The 26,246-nt window shown below is 37.0% G+C and overlaps 2 protein-coding genes across 2 annotated transcripts; one reads left to right on the forward strand and one right to left on the reverse strand.

Annotated features, from left to right (window-relative positions):
- The first annotated feature begins 2,870 nt into the window (after window positions 1-2,870).
- Window positions 2,871-3,999, forward strand: LOC18026633 (zinc finger A20 and AN1 domain-containing stress-associated protein 3). Its single transcript, XM_006409694.2, has 2 exons — window positions 2,871-3,138; window positions 3,271-3,999. Exon 2 carries the CDS (start codon window positions 3,320-3,322, stop codon window positions 3,821-3,823), a length of 504 nt encoding a protein of 167 aa, XP_006409757.1. The 5' UTR covers window positions 2,871-3,138; window positions 3,271-3,319; the 3' UTR covers window positions 3,824-3,999.
- Window positions 4,000-24,098: 20,099 nt separating this feature from the next.
- On the reverse strand, window positions 24,099-25,688 carry LOC18026634 (protein CENTRORADIALIS-like). Its single transcript, XM_006409695.2, has 4 exons — window positions 25,485-25,688; window positions 24,852-24,913; window positions 24,724-24,764; window positions 24,099-24,319 (listed from the first exon to the last, which is right to left on the reverse strand). Exons 1-4 carry the CDS (start codon window positions 25,686-25,688, stop codon window positions 24,099-24,101), a joined length of 528 nt encoding a protein of 175 aa, XP_006409758.1.
- Between the last annotated feature and the right edge of the window lie 558 nt (window positions 25,689-26,246).

The following is a 26,246-nucleotide window of genomic DNA, read 5'->3' on the forward strand; positions in this document are numbered from 1 at the left end:
ACCATACAAACATGTCTTCTACCAAAAACAGGGGTGTCAACCAAAATGAATGAATTCAGACCAATAAGTCTATGTACGGTACATTATAAAATCATCTCGAAAGTGTTAGTGATGAGGCTAAAAGAATGTCTGGATCAAATCATCTCTGAGTCTCAAGCTGCTTTTGTGCCAGGACGTAATATCACAGATAATGTGTTGGTTGCACATGAATTATTACATGGACTGAAGTCAAAAAAAGATGTTGCTGAATCGTATATTGCAATTAAAACAGATATAAGCAAAGCTTATGACAGAATGGAATGGGGTTTCTTGGAACAAGTAATGAGGAAGATGGGATTCTGTGAAAAATGGATCGAATGGATCATGCGTTGTGTTACGACGGTATCTTTCTCAGTGTTGATTAATGGGATTGCATATGGGAATTTTCAACCATCAAGGGGCATTCGACAAGGAGATCCTCTGTCTCCTTATCTATTCCTTATATGTGCAGAGGTAATGAGTCAAATGTTAACTGCTGCAGAGAGGAATCGTCGATTTCAGGGGTTGAAACTAGCATCACATTGTCCAACAGTATCTCACTTATTATTTGCAGATGATTCCCTTTTTTTCTGCCGAGCAACAAGATCAGATTGTGAAACAATAGCAGAAATCATTAGGAGATATGAAATTATTTCAGGGCAACAAGTGAACTACACAAAGTCTTCCATCATCTTTGGTATGAAAGTCATACAAAGACAACGAGATATGATTCAGGACATATTAGGAATACAAAATGTTGGTGGAGGAGGCAAATACTTGGGGTTACCAGAACAATTTAGTCGAAGCAAAACAGAAGCTTTTGATTTTGTTGTCAAGAGGATACAAGATAAGTTAAATGGATGGTATCATCAGTTCCTTTCTCCTGCTAGAAAAGAGATTTTGATCAAATCAATCCTTCAAGCAACGCCTATTTACTCTATGAATTGTTTCCAACTACCAAAAACAATTTGTGATGAGATAAATAGCATGATAACAGAATTTTGGTGGGGCAAAGCTAATAATTCCAGAAATATACCGTGGGTGGCTTGGAAACGATTGTCGCTACCAAAGACTGAAGGAGGTCTAGGTTTTAAAGATCTCTATCACTTTAATAGGGCACTTCTGGCTAAACAAGCGTGGCGTATCCTCATTAAGCCTTATTCTCTACTTGCCCGAATTTATAAGGGAAGGTACCATTACAGGTTGAGGTTCTTAGATTCAACTTGTAGTGGCCAACCTTCGTTTGGCTGGAGATCGATCCAAGCCGGTAAAGACCTTCTTAAACAAGGTCTAAGAATTCAGATAGGTACTGGTAAAGAGATCAAAGTTGCATCGGATCATTGGATTCCAACATCACCACCAAGAGCAGCACGGGGTAATAATATCGATGCAAATTTAACAGTGGCAGAACTATGGATACCTGGTAAACGGGAATGGGACGAGCAAAAACTACAAAATGTATTATGTACGGAAGATGCTTTCATTGTAAAAAGTATCACTCTCTCCAAATTTGCTGTTGCAGATAAGTATATCTGGCCATATTCCAATGATTCATCTTACACTGTAAAATCAGGGTATTGGTTTGCAACGCATGAAGCAGAGAGAAATGAAGTCATTGAACCTCCTAATGGATCAGTTGAGCTCAAAATGAAAATTTGGAAGTTGGAAATCTTACCAAAGATCCAACATTTCTTATGGAAAGTGTTATCAGGTGCTCTTCCAACAGCAGAAAGACTCCGTACACGTGGAATCAATGCAAATCCACTTTGCCAGCGATGTTGCCTTGCGGATGAGACGATTAACCATATCTTATTTCAATGCACACATGCTCAAGCTATATGGCGTTGTTGCAATATACAATTGTTTGATAACCCATCAAGACTGTTAGAAGAGAACATCGAACGACTCATCACCATCAATGAAACAAAGACGTTATCTATGGAAAACAGAGTCTTGCCGTTTTGGACAATCTGGAATATATGGAAGTCAAGGAACGAATTTATATTCCAAAAAAGAAATTCTCACCCAAGAGAAGATGCTGAACGTGGAATTCAAGGGGCAAAGGAGTGGATAGCGGTTATACGAAATGAGGATTTCTATGGCCGTAATGTCAATGTTGATTCATCAAAACGTTCTTCTAATTGGCAGAACCCACCACAGGGATGGCTAAAGTGTAATTTTGATGGTTCTTATGTTTCAACAAGTGATAAAACTGGTGTTGGATGGATTCTCCGGGACCACGAAGGAAAACACATTGTATCAGGTAATGGACAACTTCCACAATCACAAAGTTCACTTCAAGCGGAGGCAATCAGTTTCTTACATGTTATTCAGAACATATGGCTACAAAGTTGGAGAAATGTTTGGTTTGAAAGTGATAACAAAGAATTAGTACGGCTGATAAATACAGGTGGAGAAAACACAGAGATTGGAAATACCCTGACGGATATAAGATGGTGGATCAGAAAGCTCCCTCTATGTTCCATTGATTATGTCAATAGAGAGCGCAATCAAGCAGCAGATATATTAGCAAAGAAATCATATAAAAGTAGTAATTCATATAATATTTATTATTGTCCGCCTATATATGGCTACTGAACTATTTGTATTATCCGTTTACGGAATAATTAATATAAAAAGATGTTAAAAAAAAGAAAATTCAAATAAATTGACGATCGAACCAATTAATGACATTTGATTATACTTACTATTTATGAATTAATGTATATAAATAGTATAAAATATATGAATTAATGTGAAAGCTTTCTGGAATCTTCTTTCAATGACAGCCTTGCAACCATCAATTTGTTCATTCAAAGCCAAAATTACACACATTTTTTGCAATTTTCCATATTACGGCAAAAAATAATAATAATTTAATTCTCGATTGCCTCGTCGTTAGTTTTTTTTCCCATTTCCTCATATTTCTTCTTCGTCTTCCTCTTTCCCTTTCTCATCTCACGATTCCTTTCCTTTCCTAATCCATTCGATTTCCTCTCTCTGCTTTTATATACTGCAAATCATCATCCGTCAATCCTAATTCTCTCATCTATACGTTAATCTCACCGAATCAGAACAGATCTATTTAATTGTTTTTTGTTTTGATTTGTTACTTTCCAGGTAATGATTTGTTTTCTCGATCTCGCTATTGATTCTATGTAATCACATCACGGATCTGTGTGATTGGGTTTAGAATTCAAACTATTTGATTTAAATATGATTTAATTTAATTTACCGTCGTTGATTTTCTAGGAATTTGTATTTTTTGTTCTCTCGCCGGAGTTTGATTATTATCCCGATCATGGCGGAGGAACACAGACTCCAGGAGCCACGATTATGCGCCAATAACTGCGGTTTCTTCGGAAGCACCGCCACGCAAAATCTCTGCTCCAAATGTTTCCGAGATCTCCAGCACCAACAGGAAAACTCCTCCTCCGCCAAACACGCCCTTAACCAAACCTTCGCCGCCGCTGTTTCTTCAACTGTTGGTGGTGCTGCTTCCTCCTCCGTATCACCACCACCGCCACCGCCACCGACTCCATCGGATCCCAAAACGAACCCGGAGAAACGAGCGGCGGCTGAGCCGGAAGAAGAGCAGACGCCGCCGCAAGATCCGAAACGGTGTTTGACTTGCCGGCGGCGCGTGGGGATCACGGGGTTCAGGTGTAGGTGTGGGTTCGTGTTCTGCGGGACGCATAGGTACGCGGAGCAGCACGAGTGCTCCTTTGATTTCAAGAGGATTGGGAAGGAGAAGATCGCTAAGGCGAATCCGATTGTGAAAGCAGAGAAGCTGGAGAAGATCTGAAAAAAGAGTTTGTGTGGTGGTGTGTTTGGAGTTTGGTTTGAACTTTGAAATGAATGTAAATTTAATCATCAGTTTAAAGCTTATTTGATTTCATTTCTTCTCAATTTGGTTTTAAAATTTGCCTCCATTGTTATTGTATTAAGCTTTCGTTTCAGAGCTCTTTCAACAAAACAGAACACAAAAGGCAGCAGACAGAAACAAGCGAATCTTAATGGTCTTGATTTCTTTGATGATTTTGAGAATATGCTTTGTGTTTCTTTTGGGCAGGCTCATACTTATTTGGTTGGACTTTGCTGAGAGCAAACATGCCAAAAATCTTTCACATGGTATGCGGGACACTATGATACTCGGTCAAGGATATATGAGGCACATCACATGCCTCTGATGAATTTGGAGAAAGCTGAGATAAACAGATCCTTAGTTCAGAGAGAAACCTAATCGACAACAATGTTAACGAACGCTCTCATGCATGAGTTTTCCCTTGCTCTCAGGGACAAAATAATCGATGTTGATTGGAATCTCGCATAGGTCAAGAAACCAGAAATGGAGTTTTGAGGTAGAGGAATATGGTTTCCAAGAGACGAGTAAAAACTCATTTAAGAAAAGTTAAATCTTCACGGCAACAGAAAACAAAATAATTAAACGGTATAAGAGAAACATAAATTAAATCTCAAAGCAAATCACTTTGCAACACGCTCAAATAACCGAGCTTGAGGAAGATCAAAGCTGCGTAACTGAAAGGCATTTCTGTCAAACTCGATCAATGCTAGATGATGTCAACTCATATACACTTTCAATACACAAAACACTATAGAGTACATTTTCGTATAATTTATTGTTGTTCATCTTCGTATAATCTAAACCCACCATTTACATCGACGATATCTTCACATCGATCAAGTTATCGATTGGCAATCGAAATCAGAGAGAATATATCTAAGACGAGGTTGGCTTGGAAAAATCACGAGGTTAGCTTGGAAAAAATCACGAATCAGAGAGAATATATCTAAGAAGAAGCTTGACCGATTGTGTAATGTCCATATAAACCGTATCTGATAATTTGTTGGCTACATGCAGGGCCGTGCCTAACTGCCTATATATGTAGCTGAGTAAGAAATATTGGCCTACGGATCAAATTTTTTTAAAAAATCCAAGGCTAAGTAGGAATAGTAGAAAGCTAAGAGAATATAAAATTTATTCATAAAATTGGAAACTAATTAAAAAAGTATTTAACAAATAAAAAGGTAGGGTAATGGTCGCAAAAATGTTTAGTTGGCCGCTTAATACACGGTATATCTTCAACTCACCTTCTTCATTATTGAAGTTTCGAAGCTTTCAGTTATCTTCTTTTTAGAACAATAACATAATTATCAAACGGTATATCAGTAGGTATTTGTTAAATTATTAATTATTTTCTAGCAAATGCTAAAAAATAATTAGTAACATAATTATCAAACGGTATCTCAGTAGGTATTTGCTAAATTACTAATTATTTTCACTTTAACAAAAAAAAAATTACTAATTATTTTCTTATTATAATTTTTTTTTGCTAATTTGTTGTAACTTTTTTTTACATAGATGTCTGAAAACAACCTTAAAAAAACTATGAAAAAAAAATTAAAACAGAAAAGAGAAAAAGAAAAGAAATCAGTGAATGCTTTATTCAGGTACTTCAAAAAACCTAATTAAACTCTTGATAAATCTATAGAAAAAGATGATGAGCATCATGGTGTTTCTGGAGATGGTTAGAGAATACGAATGCAGTGAATAAAGATGACTTAAATGAGAAAAATGATATGAATAGTTGAATACGCTATATGAAGAGAATTTGAATAATAAAATGGATGTAGTGAATGAAGAGGGTTAAAAAAAATAAAGATAAAGATGAAGATAATAATGAATGTGAAAAAAGAGAATGATCTAATGGAACATTGTGAATTAGTTTTATATGGACTAGGTGATTTTCCACGCTACGCTCGGATTGTTTTTATATATATTTTTACTATTTTAATATATTCAAATTTTTTTTATTAAAATATATATGCAGATGCTTAAAATACATGTTTTCTTTGTTTATTTTCTCATACAAAACTGTATATTTCAAACTGTATTTTTGATCGAACTGTATTTTTTTGAAAAGAGATATACATGATAAAAACTACCAAAAGGTAAAAAAAAAAAAACAGATTTCTCTGTAAAGAAGCAATACAAGGAAAAAAGGATTTCGGATTCAACATTTGGGTTTCTTCGGTTAAGAGGCATAGACATCTAAGTGTCTAAATGCTTACTGAGGCAACTCGAGATCGGGTCTTCGATCAAAAGCATCACTAAGCTACGCACGGAAGCATATGTTATTGTAGGTTTAAATTTTATGTTTTAGAAATGTTTTAGTACGTATCTTGTTACCTGATTTGTGTGATTTATGTTTTGTAAGCCTATACATATCTTTAAATAGTTTCCTTACCATAGAATTTGATTTTTCTTTTTTTTAAAAAAAGAACAATCATAATCTTCTATGTGGGTAAATTAAATTGAACTGGTTTCTTAATGTTTTCGGGGTCTTGATTTTGAATCTTAACAAATAGGGTAGTGTTGTATGTGATTTCCGCTATTTGGATAAGAAAAAGAGAGCGAAATGCATGTGGAAAGTGAAGGTTAGTTTTCCCCCTCGGCAATTCATCTGAAAATAAATCTATAAGAAAGGCATAAAACTAATTTAACGTTCACATAAGTCCGAAAGAGTAATAGTCGGATGAGAATATATAAACATGCCCGCCTAATTTAATTAATAAAACTTTGTTTTCACTTTTGTGCATTCAATAGTGTCTCTTCAGGAATCAAGCATAAAAAAGAAGGTACTCTTCAGGAATTGTTCATTCATTCATTTTGATGGCCTATTTGTTTATTTAGCTTCTTTTCGTTTTTTCTTATTCCAGCATTCTGATGTAAATAAAGACATAGTTTTTAACTTGTGACCAAACACACTACCCTCTTTTGGTTAATTCATTTTGTCTTGCTTATTCATTCTTGAACTTTTGAGATACCTATCTTCGTTGGCCGTGATAATACACCCTTTTTCCTGTAGTAACGGGCATTTACCAAACTAAATCAAAACCAACACAGAATACTCGGGAAGAGGATGAACTATATTGGACTTCCCTTTTCACTGGTTGAGATTCATCTTTCTCTTACCATATGCATGTCATTTGATTTTGTGAAATACAGCATAGTCCATTGTCTAATGTATAACCCACCAAAGATTCCCACCCATGAATGAAATTAACTATAACCTAATTAATCAATACCAATACTGCAGCCAACGTTTAATTGGCATACACATTTTATTGATCTTGTTTGGTGGCAACTTTTAAGAAAACAAATTGAAATCGTAGTTATTACCCAAAGAGCCTGAGAGGTAGAAAGATAAAAATAGACACAAAGACTAATGAGAGGAATAAACCTTTTAGCATTCCCGTATAGCAGGCTGATTAAATTGTCATTAATCGAAGGAAAAGTAGACGTCGGAGGCCCATGCATTGACGACTTCACCGTTTTACAGAATCTCTACTATTAGAAACATAGACGGACCGTTATCTAAACGTTGGCAGACTTAATGACTTGGGAGGCCATGAAAGGTCGACAATGGTTATCATTGCTGAGCCCATTTATGCCCATATTTTATCGATCTCCTAGGTATTATCAGGTCGGAGGTTATTTGAATGAGCGAGTAAAAGGGGTAAAGAGATGATCAAAAGTGGAGGATAATTATATAATACATGATTAGTATTAGTTGTCAGAATTTGATATAGAAGATCATGACATCGTATCTTAGCCTAACATCTCAAGCAAAAAATTTTCCATTTCAAGCTATTTAAAACTAATTCAGTACCGATCTATCTGGAAAGAAATAGGAAACCTGTTGTCGAACTATGTTGTCGGCCTGCAATCAATAAATGTAAGAACTCTGAACCTAACTTTACACTCTATTTATGACGTTCGGCATACTGTGTATAAGGAGAATCTAGACTCAAAAACACTTAGTATAGCACATGGGAGAATCATAAGATGGAAAGCAGAATCGTACAGTTGCATGCAATCACCTTGTTTAGAACTCTGTTCCTAAATAAGACTATGTCTCTACATATAAGGAGAATCCAGATTCTGAGGCGCTTAGTATAAGAGATCGGAAACAGCAAGTTACAGGGAAGATGAGTGCAACCAAGAAGTGTTTGGAAAATATGAAGAGAGTAGCTGTGATCTATTGACTACAAAAAAATCATCGAGATGCTTATATGTGAGTGGTTGTTGCAAGAAAATTTATCAGAAGAGAGTAAGTAAATCTATGAACAACCTGTTTTTAGACACCAGCTTTCGAGTGTAATAGCTGGTTTAGCATGTAAGTTCAAGTTATAACCCAGGAAAATATTTTCTACCAAAACCTACTATTCTGATAACCTGTATATTTTTTCAGCATACTCAACGTAGGAGCAGGAGCTAGGCGTGGCTGGTCGTTTCTACCGACGTCTAACAGGGGAAAAATAAAGCAGAGAAAAAATCAGCATACAATCTAGAAAAAGTCTCCAAATGAACTGGTTAAAGAATAACAAATGAAGCAAGTTTTAAGAGACACACCTTTTACTTGACGTGTTTTTCTTCTTTGTAGTCTTACTCTTCATATTTCCAACCTCTCTCTCTCTTCTTCTGTCGCAGCTAATATATATATATATATATTATACACAAGCAACACTCCAAAAAGCAAATAAAGAAATCCAATATATATATATATATATATATTGGATTTCTTTATTTGCTCGATTTGGAGTGTTGCTACTGTAGTGAAGGTGAGATTAGATCATCACAATGCTCAGATGCATGATTACAAAAAACAGGGGAGCTGATATCGAGAAGAAGAAGACAAATTTTGACAGACTAACCATTGGAGGATGATTTGAAGGTTTGAACTTCGGAAATCATTGATGTTGGTAGTCAAGTGACTGGGATCTAAAGCATAGAAAATGCATTTGAATAAGAAAACGACGGTGAGGGCCTTACCTCTCCAATCTGGATCGTTGGACTCCTTGCGCTGATATAAGGAGTTCCATTTGCGTTTCTCTTCCTTTCCTGCATCAGAAAGAGGTGATCATTAAACAGGTCTAAAGTATCTAATATAATGAAGCAAAGGAAAGCAGAAAGATTAGTTTGCCAAGAAAAAGAAGGAGCGTTGATTTTGAGGGAGCCGAGGCATTTGATCTAGTAACTTTTAATTCAATGTGAACCGTTGTGATAATAGAAGGAAGGCAAAGCGAGAACATTGACAAATACACGTGTAATCTTTCAATTGGTGATAGATTATTGTTTATGTGAGGAGAGAATGGACTTGGAATGTTGACGTGGCGTCTTCTCCTCAAGTTTTTAAAAAGCTGATGTGGATAGGGGAGCCTCAAACTTCTACTTTTATTAGAGTAGATTTGAGACGGTAAGTGTCTTTTTTATTTATTTAAGTTCGCTTACGGGCTAGAAATCTCTGGGCACAACTCTGGCTACGTGCGTAGCTTGTAATATTGTGATCACATGTTCGAATTTCACAATGACTGTTTCCTTTCTTTTTTTTTTTAACAAAACTCAAAACAACATTGTTTTGAGAATATTTTCCAACAAACATTCCCATCTGATTGGAATTCGATGTTGGAATTCGATGAGTGAAGATCTTTTATGGGCAATTTTCGGCGGTGGAGGAGGGAGCTTCAATGTCGTTTTGGGATACAAGATAAGCTCGTTCCCGTGCCATAGACCATCAAATTATTTGACAGATTGTGTTATGTCTACAAAAGTAGTATTTGATATCAATAACAATGAAGCTTGTATCGGTAGTATTTGATATCAATAACAATGAAGTTTGTATGGTTCAGTTGGTAGAGTTCTCATTTTTAATTACTGAATTTGTGGGTTCGAGCACCAAAGTTGATGTTTTTTATTTTCATTAAAAACAGAGTGAAAACTACGTCGTTTTGAGGAAATTTTCCAACAAAGATTCTTACCTGACTTATTTCCGTTCAAAGTTTGATAGAGTTGACTAATAGAAAAAGTCAATGCATGCACGAATTAGCCAAAAAAAATTAGTAGGTGTTTTAATTTTTCAATTTTAGGGATTTGGATACAAATTCACATACCAAAATTGTTCGGATCCTAGCCGATACTAGTTGTCGATGTTGATGTACCAATCAGCCTTTATCCCTCATTTCATCGAAGAAGAACACATTTTAATAACAAACTCATTTGTATATAAGATTGTAACAGACTTCATTTGGAATTAATGAGAAATTTCTCCAACAAACTTTCCTCTCAAACTTTGTCTTCTCCAAATTTTCCGCTAATATGGTATCAGAGCCATCAAAGCTCTATTTCCCTCATTTTCTTCTTTGCATTGTCCTTTCTAAGCTCCATTTTCGAGACCTATGGTTTATCCTGAAGCTTCGATGGTGTCTTTAAAAGCAATTCCTCGACGATCCACTCGTTCGAAAGCTTCGATGAGTTCAGCTCGAAAGTCGACTCGATCCTCTTCTGATGTTGCCGATCTAGCTCCGAATAGTCATCCAGTGGTTAATCCTCAAGACTCTGGATCTTTGCGAGTTCCTGCAATACCAGATTCTCAGGATCCGACTCAATCTCTATACTATATGCAAAATGCTGATCATCCAGGTTTGCAAATCATTTCTATGAGACTCGATGGTTCAAACTATGATGATTGGAATGCTGTGATGCTTATTGCTCTAGACGGTAAGGATAAGATTGTATTCATAGATGGACCATTACCTCGCCCTGCTGAATCTGAAATCATTTTTAGGATCTGGTCTAGATGTAATAGTATGGTCAAATCGTGGCTCTTAAATTTTGTATCACCTCAGATTTATCGTAGTATATTGCGGTTGAGTGATGCTACTGATATTTTTGGCAAAATCTACATAGTCGATTCCATATGACTAACTTGCCAAAGACTTTCAATCTCACACAAGAAATCCAAGACCTCCGTCAAGGTTCTATGAGTCTTTCGGATTACTACACAACTCTCAAAACATTGTGGAGTAACCTTGAGAGTACTGATGAACCTGATGAACCTTGTGTGTGTGCGAAAGTTGCTCGTTTACAATTAAAGGCTGAACGAGCTCAGATAGTGAAGTTCCTTGCTGGTCTTAATGAGTCATATTCAATCATCCGAAGATAAATCATCATGAAGAAAGTTCTGCCTTCCCTTGCTGAAGTTTACAACATCCTTGATCATGAGAATCAGAAGAATTTCTCTAATGTTGTTAGTCCTCCAGCAGCATTTCAAATTCTTAAAATGCTCTCTCTCCCAATGCTGTTTGCTATGTTCAGAGTGGACCAAACAAAGATCGTCCTATCTGTTCATTTTGCAACCGAGTTGGACATATTGCAGACAGATGCTATAAGAAGCATGGTTTTCCTCCTGGCTTCACTCCTAAAGGCAAAACTCCTTCGGATAAAACTCAGAAAATGACTCCTCCTATTGCTGCTCAAGTGGCTTTAACTCCAGTTTCTGAGAGCAATCCTCCGAATCTTCAAGGTCTTATTGGAAACCTTTCAAATGATCAGATACAGAGTTTCATCGCTCTTTTCAGCTCCCAACTTCAGAACTAATCTATTAACCCTTCTTATGAAGCGAGTCCTTCTCAGTCTGGTGATTATTCGGATATCTCCTTTTCCCCCTCTACTTATTGCTTTGTTGGGATCCTCGCTGTTTCTCAACACACTCTAAGCACTCAATCTTGGGTGATAGACTCTGGTGCTACTCATCATGTTTCTCACAATAAAGATTTCTTCATCTCTTTGGATACTTCTATTGTGAGTTATGTGAATCTCCCCACCAGATCTAATCTCAAGATTAGTGGAGTAGGGATTATATGAATCAATGAAGACTTGATTCTCAACAATGTCTTATTCATCCATGAATTTAGACTGAACCTGATCAGTATAAGCTCCTTGACTACAGATCTTAACTCCAGAGTTATATTTGACACTTCTTGCTGTGAAATACAGGATTTTACCAAGTGGTCGACAATTGGAAGGGGTAGAATCATTGGAAAGTTCTATGTGTTGGACACTCAGTCTTCATCAGCTTTGTTGAATGCAGTGATAGATGTGAGTATTTGGCACAAGAGACTCGGTCATGCTTCCTTCTCAAGATTGGATACCATCTCTGATATTTTAGGAACCACCAAGCATAAAAATAAAGGATCAGCTTTCTGTCATGTTTGCCATCTTGCAAAACAGAAGAAGCTTTCTTTCTCCTCTTCAAATAATATGTGTAATACAACATTTGAATTGTTTCACATTGATATATGGGGACCCTTTTCAGTTGAAACAGTTGAAGGATATCGATATTTCTTAATTATAGAGTATAATCACTTCAGGGCTACATGGATGTATCTTCTCAAATCAAAAAATGAAGTTCTATCTGTGTTTCCTGCTTTCATACAACAAGTCGAGAACCGATACAACAGTAAAGTCAAATCTGTCAGATCTGATAATGCTCCTGAGTTGAAATTCACATCCTACTATCAAGAAAAAGGGATAACTGTATTTCACTCTTGCCGGGAAATTTCTGAACAGAATTCAGTAGTTGAACGAAAACATCAACCCCTTCTAAACTTAGCTCGTGCACTGATGTTCCAAGCTCAAATCCCTCTTGGATATTGGGGAGATTATGTCTTAACAGCTGCATTCCTCATTAACAGAACTTCTTCTGCACTTCTGCAGAACAAAACTCCATATGAAGTTCTAACTGGTAAGGCTCCAGACTACTCACAGCTCAGAACCTTCGGATGCCTTTGCTATATGGTTCCACTTCTAAAAAAAAAGGCATATGTTTCAACCTCGTTCTCATGCTTGTGTGTTCTTGGGTTACCCTGCTGGTTATAAGGGATATAAATTGCTTGACTTGGAGAGCAATACCGTGTTTATATCAAGGAATGTGACGTTTCATGAAGACATATTTCCTCTGGCTACAGATTCAAAGTCTATATCATCTTTGGATCTATTCACACCACTGGATTCTTTGCCTTCAGGTATTCCAATTCAAACACTAATACTTCTAACAACTCTCCCATATCACCAACTTCTTCTCGTACAAAGAAAATACTCGCTCATCTACAAGATTATCATTGCTATTCAATGCATTCTGATCTTGTATATCCTATATCATCTTCCATATCTTACGATAATGTTTAACCATCTCATTTATCCTATATCAATTCCATCACCAAAATTTCAATCCCTCATACATATACTGAGGCAAAGAATACTAAAGAGTGGTGTGATGCAGTGGATACTGAACTTGGTGCAATGGAGAGAACAGATACATGGGTCGTTGATACTTTACCACCAGGGAAGAAGGCAGTGGGTTGTAAATGGGTATTTACACTCAAATTTCATGCTGATGGAAGTCTTGAACGCCACTGATGTTGGTGTGGTGTGTCGTGTCGAGAGTTGTCAAGTTTTACCCTAAATGAAATCAATAGCCGCAAGTGCACAGCTGATCGATTGTAGTAACTTAGGGATCGAATCCACAGGGAATGAGGATCTTTTCTGCAAAAGCTTTCGAAAGAAATATAAAGTAAGGAAGTCTAGAACCAAACGGTTTTGTGGGGGTTTTGGTGGTGTGTTTAAAATGTAAAAACGAATCGTAAAGAGACAATACGGGAATTAAAATGACCTAATAACTAAACTTAACGAAAACGGGTAAAAACGGGAAATCGGCTAACCTAATTGCTTAAATGAAAATCGATTGAAAAGGAATGAAAATATTGAACTAAAGCTTGAAATAAAACGGTGTGAATCTATAAGAAAGAAAGTGCTGGGCTTCAGGGAAGTTTTCTCAGGGGTACGAACGATTCAAAACATTGCTAGAGAGTAAATTTGATAAGATCTTAGCTTAAAATTTTCGAACTGGAGTCACGGACGTATGAATACGCCACTGTCGTGATCATAGACAACTATCTCTCTCAACCCTGACCAGTAGGTTTCTACTCTGGCCCTGGAAAAGTAGAGATGCATTATGTTTAAGACTCGTCAGCATTCACAAATCGCCCATAGGTAGGTTTCCACTCCTATGTTTGTTTTGCTCTCCCAAACTAGATCTGACACCGGATGAACACTTTCGTGTCACCAAGCATCTGGATCAGATTGTAGTTCATGACGCTACTCTCATGCAGTAAAAACGAATTCAGAAGAAAAAGTTCTAAGATTCGGCTTAAAAGCTTATGGAATCCTCATCGAACATATAGATCCCCATCAAAAATCCCTTAATCCCAACAATAAAACTACTCAGACATGATGAACGAAATCAAAAACATAGGATTAAAAAGTAGAATAGAAACCGAAATTGAAAAAGAAAGAACAAGGGTTCAAGAGACAAATCTTTCTCTCCCTAAAACCTAAAAACAAAGCGTAAAGTAAAATTTCTGTAAAGTATTTCGTCTCTCCTCTTCTTTTCTAAAAAAATGACCTAAATGACATGTATTTATAGTCTCCAATACTCTCTGGTGTCTAGGGTTCCAGAATTGAGGCTGGGAAAGTGATACGGGCTTCAGAAATAGGCCTTCAAAGTCGGAGTTGGCTGACCGCGGTCGGGATGAGTGTGACTGCGGGGAATGGGTGGCTGGCCGCGGTCGCGGTGCTTCTGACCGCGGGAAATGCTCTGCTGGCCGCGGGTGGAAACGCTTGCCGGCTGGTTTACAGGACATCTTGCTCTTCGTATATCGTTTGATTGAACCATTGGATTGCCAAGCTGTAAAGTGTGCTGGAAAGCTGATACTTCCATCTTTAAGGTCTCCAAATTTGAGCTGGATCAGACGGTGAGAAGGCCTTCAATCAGGGGTGAACTTCTGACGGTTTGACTCTGAGCTGAAATCTGGTTTTCTATCCATTTTGTTAAGCTTTTACCTAAGTTACCTGAAAAGAGTCTTGGAACAACAAATACTAGAAAAACGTAATAAAGTACTTAAAAGCAATTAAAAACATAGAAAAAATATTTCAAAACGATCCATAAAATCGGTCAAAATACGGTGTTATCAACTCCCCCAGACTTAAACCTTTGTTTGTCCTCAAACAAAGCAAAAGCCTAAACTGGTTAAGTGAAAAGAAAAATAGGGAATGCACAAATTTCAGAGACATGAACTCCTAAACTAGGACCAAAGATAGTGCATCAATCCACAACTTAGTCTAGAAAATTATCACCAATGCACAAGAGATACTAGTCCACTTTTTCCGTCATGCAAAACTTAAACAATCTAAATCTTGATTCCAGTCAACTAGCTCTCTACATTCATTAAGTTCAATAGTGAGTTCTCATTAAAGACATCATCCAGGGTAGACGGCGTTTGGCATTAAAGGGCTGTTTAAGTGATGGAGTTAAAGTGTTTCGGGTTACCTGAAGATCTGGAGGATGCAAGATAATATGCAAAACCGGAAGAGAGATAAGGACCTGTTGATGACCGCAATTTTCAGTCACTTCTTCTTGCCAAATGTTGTTGCATAATCTTTCCTCCTTTGTTGTGAACAGCTATTCCCCCAGACTTAGATTCTTTAGGGGAATCAGAAAATGATCTCCAAAACTCCATAAAATTAGACTCCAGTTGCCTTGGAACTTAAAATTCGACCTCTCTAGACTCTCTAAGGCTTTTATTTCCTTCTTTTCTTATTTTCGGATTTTTTTTTTCGAACAAGAAATGTCTTTTAAAGAGAAAGAGACTAGAGGACGAGATTGAACCAAAATTTGAGATTTTTCTAAGGCAAACTGAGCTTCCTCTTGTGTTGAATCCTTCCGGGGACGTTTCCGACAAATCGCAGGTCTCTGTCCTTGGTGACTGAAAACTGCGTCGTTCCTCTTTCTCTCCAACATTTTTACACTTATCTGCATATAAGACAATAGAAAACATGACTGCATGTGGTTTGAAAGAGGATTGGTTAAGGTGGGGAACTAGCTAAAGATGAACTAGCCATCCATTATCAACTGAGAGTGGTAAAAGGATAAAGGAGTCCTGAATGTATGATTCGTTTCCCTGGTCTAATGCTTCAATGAGAAAGTTAAGTCCAAATTAAGTCGAAATAAAACAGAGCTAGCGTATCCCTTCATCTAAATCGAAATCATTCAAATTCCTTTGGGGTACTTCGTTTCAAATGTGCTTAGCTACCGCCTAGTCTAGTCCTAAATCATGAATGAGCATGTCACTAGGAAAAGTCTAAAAGCACACAGTCAACTATCATTGATTCATGTTCACCATTCCCTTTAAAACGTATTTTGTTTTGAAAACCGATTTTGAAAAACTTTAAGGAAAATGCAAAAAGTGTAGATAATGCAAGACTCATGAAAGAAAAGTGATTAGAAAGGGATGAAATCCTCCCCCAGACTTAAATCACACTGTCCTCAGTGTGAAACAAGTCGAGATTGGATGAGAAAAACGCATAGATAATCGAATTGGTAAGGCCAAAGAGAACTTACCTGGATCTGGGATGCTGGTGGAGATGAACCAGATTCATTCGAAGAGGTTTGGGAAGGTGATAGGTGGTGATGAAGGTGGTGGAGGGTGATGAATGAGGTGGAGTGGGGATTGGTGAGGTGAAATGAGGTGACGTGGGTGGTTTGGGGTCGGGTTTGATCTCAATGACCATTTGCTGCGGTCAGGAGCCTCGCGACCGCGGCAAACCGGTCCTCGGCCGCGGTCAGAAGAACGCCGCCGCGGTCGAACATATGTTTCCTGCGGTCAGAGCATCTGCGACCGTGGGGGCTTATGTCGCGGCCTGTTCCTGCTTTTCCTTGGTTCCTGTCGGGCCGAGCAGTCAGGGACCATCCTTCTTTTTGGTTTTTTCTGTTTTTTGATTTTTTTTGGCTTTTTTGTTTTATAAGAAACACCTGAAACTAAGAAGAAAAAAAAGATCAATAGAAAAAAAAAAAATTCTAAAGAAAACAATACCTAAATGGGTTGCCTCCCATTAAGCGCCTCTGTTTTAAGTCGTTTAGCTCAACTTTTGGTGTTGGACGTGGCTTAGTCCAATGAAGAAGACCTTGTCCTGAGACAAGTCTTTTTCGACATCTCCTTGCTTTGCCTAGCAGGTTCTTCGTCACTCCAAAGTTCTTCTTCAAACTCTTCTGTTGCAGCACGTTTTCCTGCTTTGCTGTTGTATGGGACAACTTCTGTGAAGACATCTTTGTCGATATTAGCAAATGAAATCCTCCTGTTTGGCAAGTCCATTATAGCTCCGGAAGTTGCTAAAAAAGACCATCCGAGAATCACTGGATATGTTGCATCTCTCGTCTCGACAATGTAGAAGTCGACATGCACTATGCAATCTCCTATTCTCAAAGGAATTTCATGAGCTATTCCTTGAGGTGTTGCATTGGAATCATCAGCTAGACTAATCTTTGCTCTAGTCCTGCGCAGGTGTTTAATACCAAGTCTCAAAGCAATTACCTTGGACATCATGTTAAAACAAGCTCCAGAATCACAAAGCACGTTTTTAAACATTTCTCCTCTAATAGAACAAGAGATAAGAAACTGACCTGTAGTCTTGACCTTATGGAGAATTCGAACTTGCCTTTCTCTGTAGGTGTTGGCTGGTGTTTCAAATGCAGAATAGGATTCACAAAAGAAAACTGCAGCGTCGTATTCAATGATTGAATCGATGTATGACATCTTTATCTCGCTACATATCTGGTCTTCTTGGATTGAAGAGTCAGCTGAATCTTCAACACATTCCTTTGCCATCATACAAGGTAATGATTCCTGCCAATCTGTTTCCTCATCTGAAACTTGGTTTTCTTCTCCCTGAGTTGCTTTTTTAGGTGCTGGAGGTTGAAGTTGGGACAGAAGATGTATTATTTTTCTCTCAAATCCCGGAGGTGCATCTGAGCGACCAACTCCCGCGGTCAGAGGCGTCGCGACCGCGGGAAAAGCACCCTTGGCCGCGGTCAGGATGCTCGGACCCGCGGCTCCGGATATAACTTGCTCATAGTCCGTTTCTTCCTTCTTGTACTTGACACAAACTTCTCCAGCTTCTTTATTGGGTAGACCAGCATCATATGAACTCAAACCAGGCGTTGTTGGTCATCTTCATCAGGATTTTTGGGAGATTTCTTAGAAAATCTCTCAACTTGCTCAATGTTGGGAATCTGCTCCATTCTTGCATCAATCTCCCGTGCTTTGAGCTCGAGTTTGTTCAGCCTGTGCTCGATCTCTTGCAACTCTTCATCTGTCTTCTCTCTATACCAGGAGGCTGATTCTCTGACTTCTTTAATCTCCTGTTTCGATTCGGCAATATCACTTGAGTTCTGTATGATGTCATACCCTTGTCTCGTCTGCTCTGTTGCGACTTGGTGGATCATCCCAGCTAGTGTTTGTGCGTCCTTGTGGGTTTGCTCTTCCAGAACTCGAACATGATTGGACATATCATCGAATTTTCTGTTGAACTCTTCAGAGATTGAATCAATTTCTTGAGGAGGGTGTTTTGGGTGAGAATCTGCTGATCAAGGAACTGGTTTATCATTCCTTCGAGGCGTCCCAAACGTCTGCTGATCTTCAAGTTGTCCTCTTGCTGACTAGGATTCTGCAGTGGAGGATTATAGGCGTGTGGCTCGAAGTAGGTTGGAGGAGGACCATAAGGATCTTCCCGACGTCGAACAGTCTCTCTGCGCCGGTGGTAAGGGTGGTTTGGCTGGCTGTATCGATCCATGTAGCTAAGATTTCGGGCTTGGTGTTCTTCTCTGCGTCTAGTGGCTTGAGGAGTGTTATAGAGACCTTCCTCATAGTGTGTATTTTGATTTATAGGATCCATATCTTCTGAAATAGAAACAAAATAACCGAAAAATGGAAATACATGCAGAAAAAGGGGTTCTAGAGTCGATTTACCAACCTTTCTTGGGGTTTTGCGGAAAAGAAAACGCGTGCCTTCCCCGGCAACGGCGCCAAAAACTTGATGTCGGTGTGGTGTGTCGTGTCGAGGGTTGTCAAGTTTTACCCTAAATGAAATCAATAGCCGCAAGTGCGCAACTGATCGATTGTAGTACTTAGGGATCGAATCTTCAGGGAATGAGGATCTTTCCTGCAAAAGCCTTCGAAAGAAATATAAAGTAAGGAAGTCTAGAACCAAACAGTTTTGTGGGGGTTTTGGTGGTGTGTTTAAAATGTAAACGAATTCATAACGCTACTCTCATGCAGTAAAAACGAATTCAGAAGAAAAAGTTCTAAGATTCGGCTCAAAAGCTCATGGAATCCTCATCGAACATATAGATCCCCATCGAAAACCCCTTAATCCCAACAATAAAACTACTCAGACATGATGAACGAAATAAAAAACGTAGTATTAAAAACTAGAATAGAAACTGAAATTGAAAAAGAAAGAACAAGGGTTCAAGAGACAAATCTCTCTCTCCCTAAAACCTAAAAACAAAGCTTAAAGTAAAATTTCTGTAAAGTATTTCGTCTCTCCTCTTCTTTTCTTAAAAAACGACCTAAATGACATGTATTTATAGTCTTCAATACTCTCTGGTGTCTAGGGTTCCGGAATTGAGGCTGGGAAAGTGATACAGGCTTCAGAAATGGGCCTTCAAAGTCGGAGTTGGCTGGCCGCGGTCGGGATGAGTGTGACCGCGGGGAATGGGTGGCTGGCCGCGGTCGCGGTGCTTCTGACCGCGGGAAATGCTCTGTTGGCCGCGGGTGGAAACGCTTGCCGGCTGGTTTACGGGACATCTTGCTCTTTGCGTATCTTTTGATTGAACCGTTGGATTGCCAAGCTGTAAAGTGTGCTGGAAAGCTGATACTTCCATCTTTAAGGTTTCCAAATTTGAGCTGGATCAGACGGTGAGAAGGCCTTCAATCAGGGGTGAACTTCTGACGGTTTGACTCTGAGCTGAAATCTGGTTTTTTATCCATTTTGTTAAGCTTTTCCCTAAGTTACCTGAAAAGAGTCTTGGAACTACAAATACTAGAAGAACGTAATAAAAGTACTTAAAAGCAATTAAAAACATAGAAAAATTATTTCAAAACGATCCATAAAAGTGGTCAAAATATGGTGTTATCAGCCACAAGGCTCGGTTGGTTGCTAAGGGATATACCCAGAAAGAAGGACTGGATTATACTGAAACTTTTTCACCGGTTGCGAAGCTTGCTACAGTCCGTTTGCTGATCTGCTTCAAAGAAATGGTTTCTGAAACAACTTGATATCTCCAATGCTTTCCTGAATGGTGACTTAGATGAAGAAATTTTTTTGAAGTTACCTGAGGGATACGCTGAGAGGAAGGGGGGCTCTTTGCCTAAGAATGAAGTTCTGAGACTTAAGAAATCTTGAAACAGGCATCTCGGCAATGGTTTTTGAAGTTCTCTACCTCTCTGCTTCAATTGGGTTTCACTAAAGGTTATAGAGATTGTTGGGATTTATGAGACAAAGCTCAACAAATGGTGGAAGCATTCACTTGGTGAATGAAACCACTTAACCCACACAAAATAAACTCGATCTCAAGAGAGAGAAGAGACCATCAACTTGTGATGGAATCCACACAATAAACATAAGTAGAACCGAATCTATGAGGAAGAAAACGATTCTATAAAGGGAAAGCATCTAGTTTGAGACTAATCTAAGCAATGAACACAACACATAGAGAGTTTGTGTTCTTGAGATGCAAGACTCAGTAATCTAGATGAGAGAAGCAAATAAAGAAGAGTTAAGTGAGTGTTTATGAAGTGATAAGGCTGCCTTAAGGGCAATCACTACAAACGATTTTCTCTAAGGACTCTACATTGCGAAATAGAATGAAGAACAAGATAAAAGAGAGAAATCACTTCATTGATTCTGTGTAACATTTACAAGCTCGGTTACATCTCTTTTTATAGAGAGAAAGGAAGAGAGGAAGCCCTAACACATGAGCCAAGACTGAGAGTGACATAAAGAGAGCGTTTTTGTCTTGTTAAGAGCTGAAAGTGACAGCTCATAAACGGTCACATGTGACTTTAGTCACATGTGAGAGCAGACTTGAATTTGAATTCGTTTCCCTCCTCTTCTTGTCACTTATGGGCCTTATTCCTTGCATTCTTTAGGCTTTCTTGGCGTCCTCTTCTTCTTCTTATCTAATGGGCCTCGGCCTTACACAACCTTAGACTTGTACGGACACCTCTTGGAGTTGACTTGGCCGTACAGTTCTTCTTCTTCTTTAGGCCGAGGCTAGACTTGATCAATAGCTTCTTCAGCCTTGTCTTGTCTTCTTTTTATCTTCTTTGAGAGATCTTGGAGTTGTCTTCGGCCTTGTCTTGATGTCATTGGCCTTGACACTCCTCTTCTTCCTCTTCTTTGACTTGGAGATGATCGGCCTTGTCTTGTTGACTTCGGCCTCACCTCTCCTTTCCTTCTTTCACTCTAATAGAGATCACACGTTTTTTGTTAAGGTTCAAGGATCTGATTATGTTGCTGTTTTGGTGTATGTGGACGACATCATTATCGCCAGTACAACAGAACTTCTTGCAACTCAATTAATCTGTTCTATTAAAATAGAAGCACATTTAGTGCTTGCATCCAAACACTCATAAAGTTTTTATAATATTTTATTTTATTTTTATATTTAATTTTCGATAATTAGTTATTAATTTAGATATTTTTAGATTTCCTAAAATCTAGATCATCTTTAATTTAAATTTCAAATTATTAGAAATTTAATTAAATTTAATTACAAAAATTTGCATTCAATTTAATTTAAATTCAAAAAATTCAAAAAAAAATATTATTAAATTTTATTACGAAAATTTAGATAATAATTTAATACTTTGAAAATTTTTAAATACAGGAGAGATTTAATTTAAAATTTTAAATTTAAATAATATTTTTATAAAAATGCATAGTAAATAAATATTTTATCGTATTTTATCATAATCAATTGGTCTAAAATATCAAATATTTGAGATTAATAAATATTTATATTATACAATAATATGATCGAGCTGATTAGAGTTATATATATATATATATATTTAAGGTCCATGAGTTAATTTATTAAAACATGTAAGATATTAAGATGATTTGAGACAAATAATAAATAAATATCTTATTATATTTTTTCATAATCAATTGGTCCAAATATTCTATATTAGTAAATATTTATAGGGTTATACAATTATAATTATAGTCTTATACGGGTTAGTTTGTCAAAACATGTAAGATATTAAAAATGATTTAAGACAACTAAACGGATGGATTAGCAAGTTCATAGATATATAGATTTTTTATGTGTAAATCTAAATTCACATAATAACAAAGTTTATAATTAACATTAGATCAATATATACTTAATTAACGCATACTCTTATTCTACTAATATATAAATTTTACTGTTTAAAATTAAAATATGATAACAATTTTTTGATTTAAAAAAATAAATAACAAAAACAAATTATATCTAAACAAAAAAGATAAATGCAACTTATATTAGAAATCAAAAATAAAACATTCTCGTGCGGACGCACAGGGTTAAAATCTAGTTGATGCTTTGAAACAGAGTTTTAAACTTCGTGATCTTGGACCTCTGAAATATTTCTTAGGTTTGAAAATTGCTAGAACCTTTGCAGGCATTTCTATATGTCAGAGGAAGTATGCACTGGATTACTCACATCCACGAGCATGCTTGGTTGCAAACCTTCTTTAATTCCGATGATACCTAACCTCAAGATGTCCAAGACTGATGGTGAATTACTTCCTAACCGAGAACAGTATTGAAGTTTGATTGGCAGACTGATGTATTTGACTATCACCAGGCCAGACATCACTTTTGCTGTCAACAAACTTTGTCAATACTCTTCTGCTCCCCGAACAGCTCATCTCCAAGCAGCTTATAAAGTACTTTAATACATCAAAGGTAGTCTTGGCCAAGGTCTTTTTTACTCTGCCAATGATGATGATTTAGCTTTAAAGGGATTTGCAGATGCTGATTGGGCGTCATGTCCGGACAGTCGAAGATCGACTACAGGATTTTCTATGTTTCTTGGATCCTCTCTCATTTCTTGGAGATTGAAGAAACAACATACGATCTCTCGTTCTTCTACAGAGGCAGAGTACAGAGCTCTCGCTTTAGCTTCTTGCGAAATGGTTTGGCTAGTCATTTTACTCAATGATCTGCGCATCAATACCAGAATCGTTCCCATCTTATTCTCTGACAGTACTGCTGTTATCCACATTGCGATTAACCTTGTGTTCCACAAGAGAACTAAACACATTGAGGTGGATTATCACACTGTTAGAGAAAAGTTGGACAAAGGCCTGCTTAAAACGCTCCATGTTTCTACTGAAGATCAGGTTGCAGATATTCTCACTAAACCTTTGTTCCCTGCTCAGTTTGAACACTTAAAATCCAAGATGAGTCTCTGCAATATCTTCGTCTCATCTTGAGGGGGCCTATTAGACTAAGTATAGCTAAACCGATTTCCTTTCGATGATTTAACTCTAAATTAATTAGTTCTTTAGTTTAGTTCGGTTTAATAACAAACTCAATTGTATATAAGATTGTAACAGACTTCATTTGGAATTAATTGAGAAATTTCTCCAACAAACTTTCTCTCAAACTTGTTTTCTCCAAATCTTCTGCTAACAACCTTCAATATCCTACAAGTAAACCACCACATAACATTTATAACTAATACATAATAAAAAAACATTTGAATTATTTTCTCATGAATAAAAATTGTGTTAGGCCGCAAGTTCAAGCTAACGTCAAACTTTGTGTTTGGTAAAATCCAATATGGAACCATTGGCGTTCAAGTGCTTGCATTAGCATCATACAAAAAAAAAAACAAAGCAACGATTATCTAGAAGTCTATTCAATATAGAACGTCAAATTAATTGTTTACTCTTAATGTTCATTAGAAACTGATATTATATAGCTTTCCACACATAAAATTAACTTCCAAACACCTAAACACCCCTATTTTTCATTACTTCTTTTTTTAGAAAAGTCAGCCACCAGTACAACCAATTGATTGGGGCAATAATAAGAAATATCAATTTTATATATTTTTTCATTCATTGTACCAAAAACATCCATCAATATGCAATAGACATAACAAGAAAAGCCAACATTATTGAAATCACAAACAGTTCATAACAATACAAACATATATATATATATATATATGATACAGAAATCCTCCCATAACTAATATAGAGTATGCATGAAACAACTGTCCGGGAACGGAAATTGCTACTTTACGGAGGCGCCGGAAGTTAGTCAACGGCGTCTAGCAGCGGTCTCACGTTGGCAGTTGAAGAAAACAGCTGCGACGGGGAGGCCGAGATCGTTCTCATGAGCAAACATTCGAGTGTTGAATTGGTCTCTGTAAGATGGCACAGCAACCACACTTCCTCTCCGGTTTTGCTTGAAAAGCAAATACACAAATCGGTGGATCCCTATGTTTGGTCGAGGCATCTCGTACCCTACTATTTCCTTTCCTGTTTAGTATTTTCATATCCGAAATTTCGTCAGAAACAGCTTTGTTTTCTTGTAGTGGTATGTATATGAAACAAATTTGTTTTTGTCGTCTATAACATACACGCACACATTTCTTGAGGTATAAACCGTGTTTTATCATGATAATAACACTATTACAACCCAGTATATTATAAATCCATTACATATATTATGTTATTTGTATTTAAATAGTAATTGACATGTATATGAAACTTTTTTTCCCCTTTCTTGTTTATAACTTTCACATGCAGAAACACGAAAGTAACAATAATTTAAACAATTAGGCTACAATATTCCGGATTCTATGAAACTAATGAAGGGTGCATAAATATATGATATGTTATTTGTTTGACATTTATATGGAAAATAGTGTATATTGACTTACCAAATGTCACGTCGGTTGTCCCCGGGATATCGGTAACAATCCTGAGATTGATCATTGGAAACAATTGTTGTATATATTTACGCATAAAATTATGTCTCTTAAGAAAAATTGAGAGGAAAAAATTTTACCAGTGCAAGTGCTCCCTCAGATAAGGATCACTAGGTCCAGGAACATCAGGATCAGTCATGACCTGTTTGAAATATTTTATATTCATGAATATATATATCTACACGTGACACATCCTATATCTACATAAATAAGCACAACACATAGTCACATATGTATCTGCAAAAAAACTAATTCGCTCTGAAAATTAAAAGTCTATTATATATATATATATATATATATATATATATATATATATAGGGTACTGGAAACAACTGCATACGAAGATAATATAACTAACTAAATCTCATGTATTCTGCAAAAAAAGGATTCAAACAAGTCCCTTTACAAAACCTAGGGTGGAGAAAATGTCTTATTTATGAAATAAAGAGAAGCACATGAATAAGTGTACACCAAAAACAAAGCTTAGATGTCCCATGATCGAAATCGAATGACACTTGGGATCGGACCATATACAAATATGTTTTGATTCCGGATCTAGGGAAACTATATAGTAAAAATATAGCGCATGGAGAAATGCCTATTAAGAAAGCAAATTAGGTAAGCCAATTTCCGCCATACCATAAACGTAAGGTTTGGTAATTGAATCATATAGTAAATTGGATTTCTATAAATACCAGTAGAAAATTGCTTACCAAAGTGAAGAATGATCTCATGTCACCCCCATGAACATCAACCTTAGGTTTGTTTGTGACTGTGGAAGGGAAAATTTCATGGCCATTGTAGACTTGCTTGTCGGAGTTATAAGTCACTGTCATTTTCACCGCCTGCAAACAGTTGTCCACAACGTCTCCGATCACTCTACCAACTATAAGCGGGTCTGACGAAATCCGGGCCATCTCGATTGCTTCTTTTAGAGTTTAGAAGAAGAAAAACAAAGAATGAGTTTGAAAGATCAAACGTTTCAAAATAAGGAAATAATGTTTGATGAAATTTTGTGTATGTGTTGGTGTGGGGATAGACAAGCTTGGGCTTGCTTTGGGGGATCGGATTTGTTAATGTTGATTCAATGAAGACATAAAGTCAGAACAACATGTATTTATAGGATTTTAGAGAATAAATGGCCATACTGAATTTGATTTGACGTTTAGATCCAAAGAACTTCGAGATGTATGAGTTGGCCTTTTCCAACAACAAGAACATTTTTTAAAAATTCTACATAGTGTCATCCACTAATATCTGAGTAACTTTGCAGACGTTTTCAGGTTATGAAACTGTTTTGTATTGGACACAAGAAATTATACGTCTAGGTTTACTTATAAAATGTATATCCAAACATGAATTATAAAACATTAGTTGTTTTTGAGGAGACAAGTATTTACATGAGAAATGATACTCTTTAATACAACCTAATGGATTTAATATTAAACCAGATTAAATAAACATAATGGATTGCG

This window comes from Eutrema salsugineum, unplaced genomic scaffold, assembly GCF_000478725.1.
Source record: "Eutrema salsugineum unplaced genomic scaffold, Eutsalg1_0 scaffold_10, whole genome shotgun sequence".
NCBI lineage: Eukaryota > Viridiplantae > Streptophyta > Magnoliopsida > Brassicales > Brassicaceae > Eutrema > Eutrema salsugineum.

Excerpts from the sequence above, each read along its gene's own strand:
- LOC18026633 (XM_006409694.2), top strand. The coding sequence starts at position 3,320 with ATGGCGGAGGAACACAGACTCCAGGAGCCACGATTATGCGCCAATAAC.
- LOC18026634 (XM_006409695.2), bottom strand. The coding sequence starts at position 25,688 with ATGGCCCGGATTTCGTCAGACCCGCTTATAGTTGGTAGAGTGATCGGA. Across the intron at positions 24,914-25,484 it reads TGAGATCATTCTTCACTTTG|GTCATGACTGATCCTGATGT; the intron begins GTAAGCAATTTT and ends TATTTCAAACAG. Across the intron at positions 24,765-24,851 it reads CTGAGGGAGCACTTGCACTG|GATTGTTACCGATATCCCGG; the intron begins GTAAAATTTTTT and ends GATCAATCTCAG.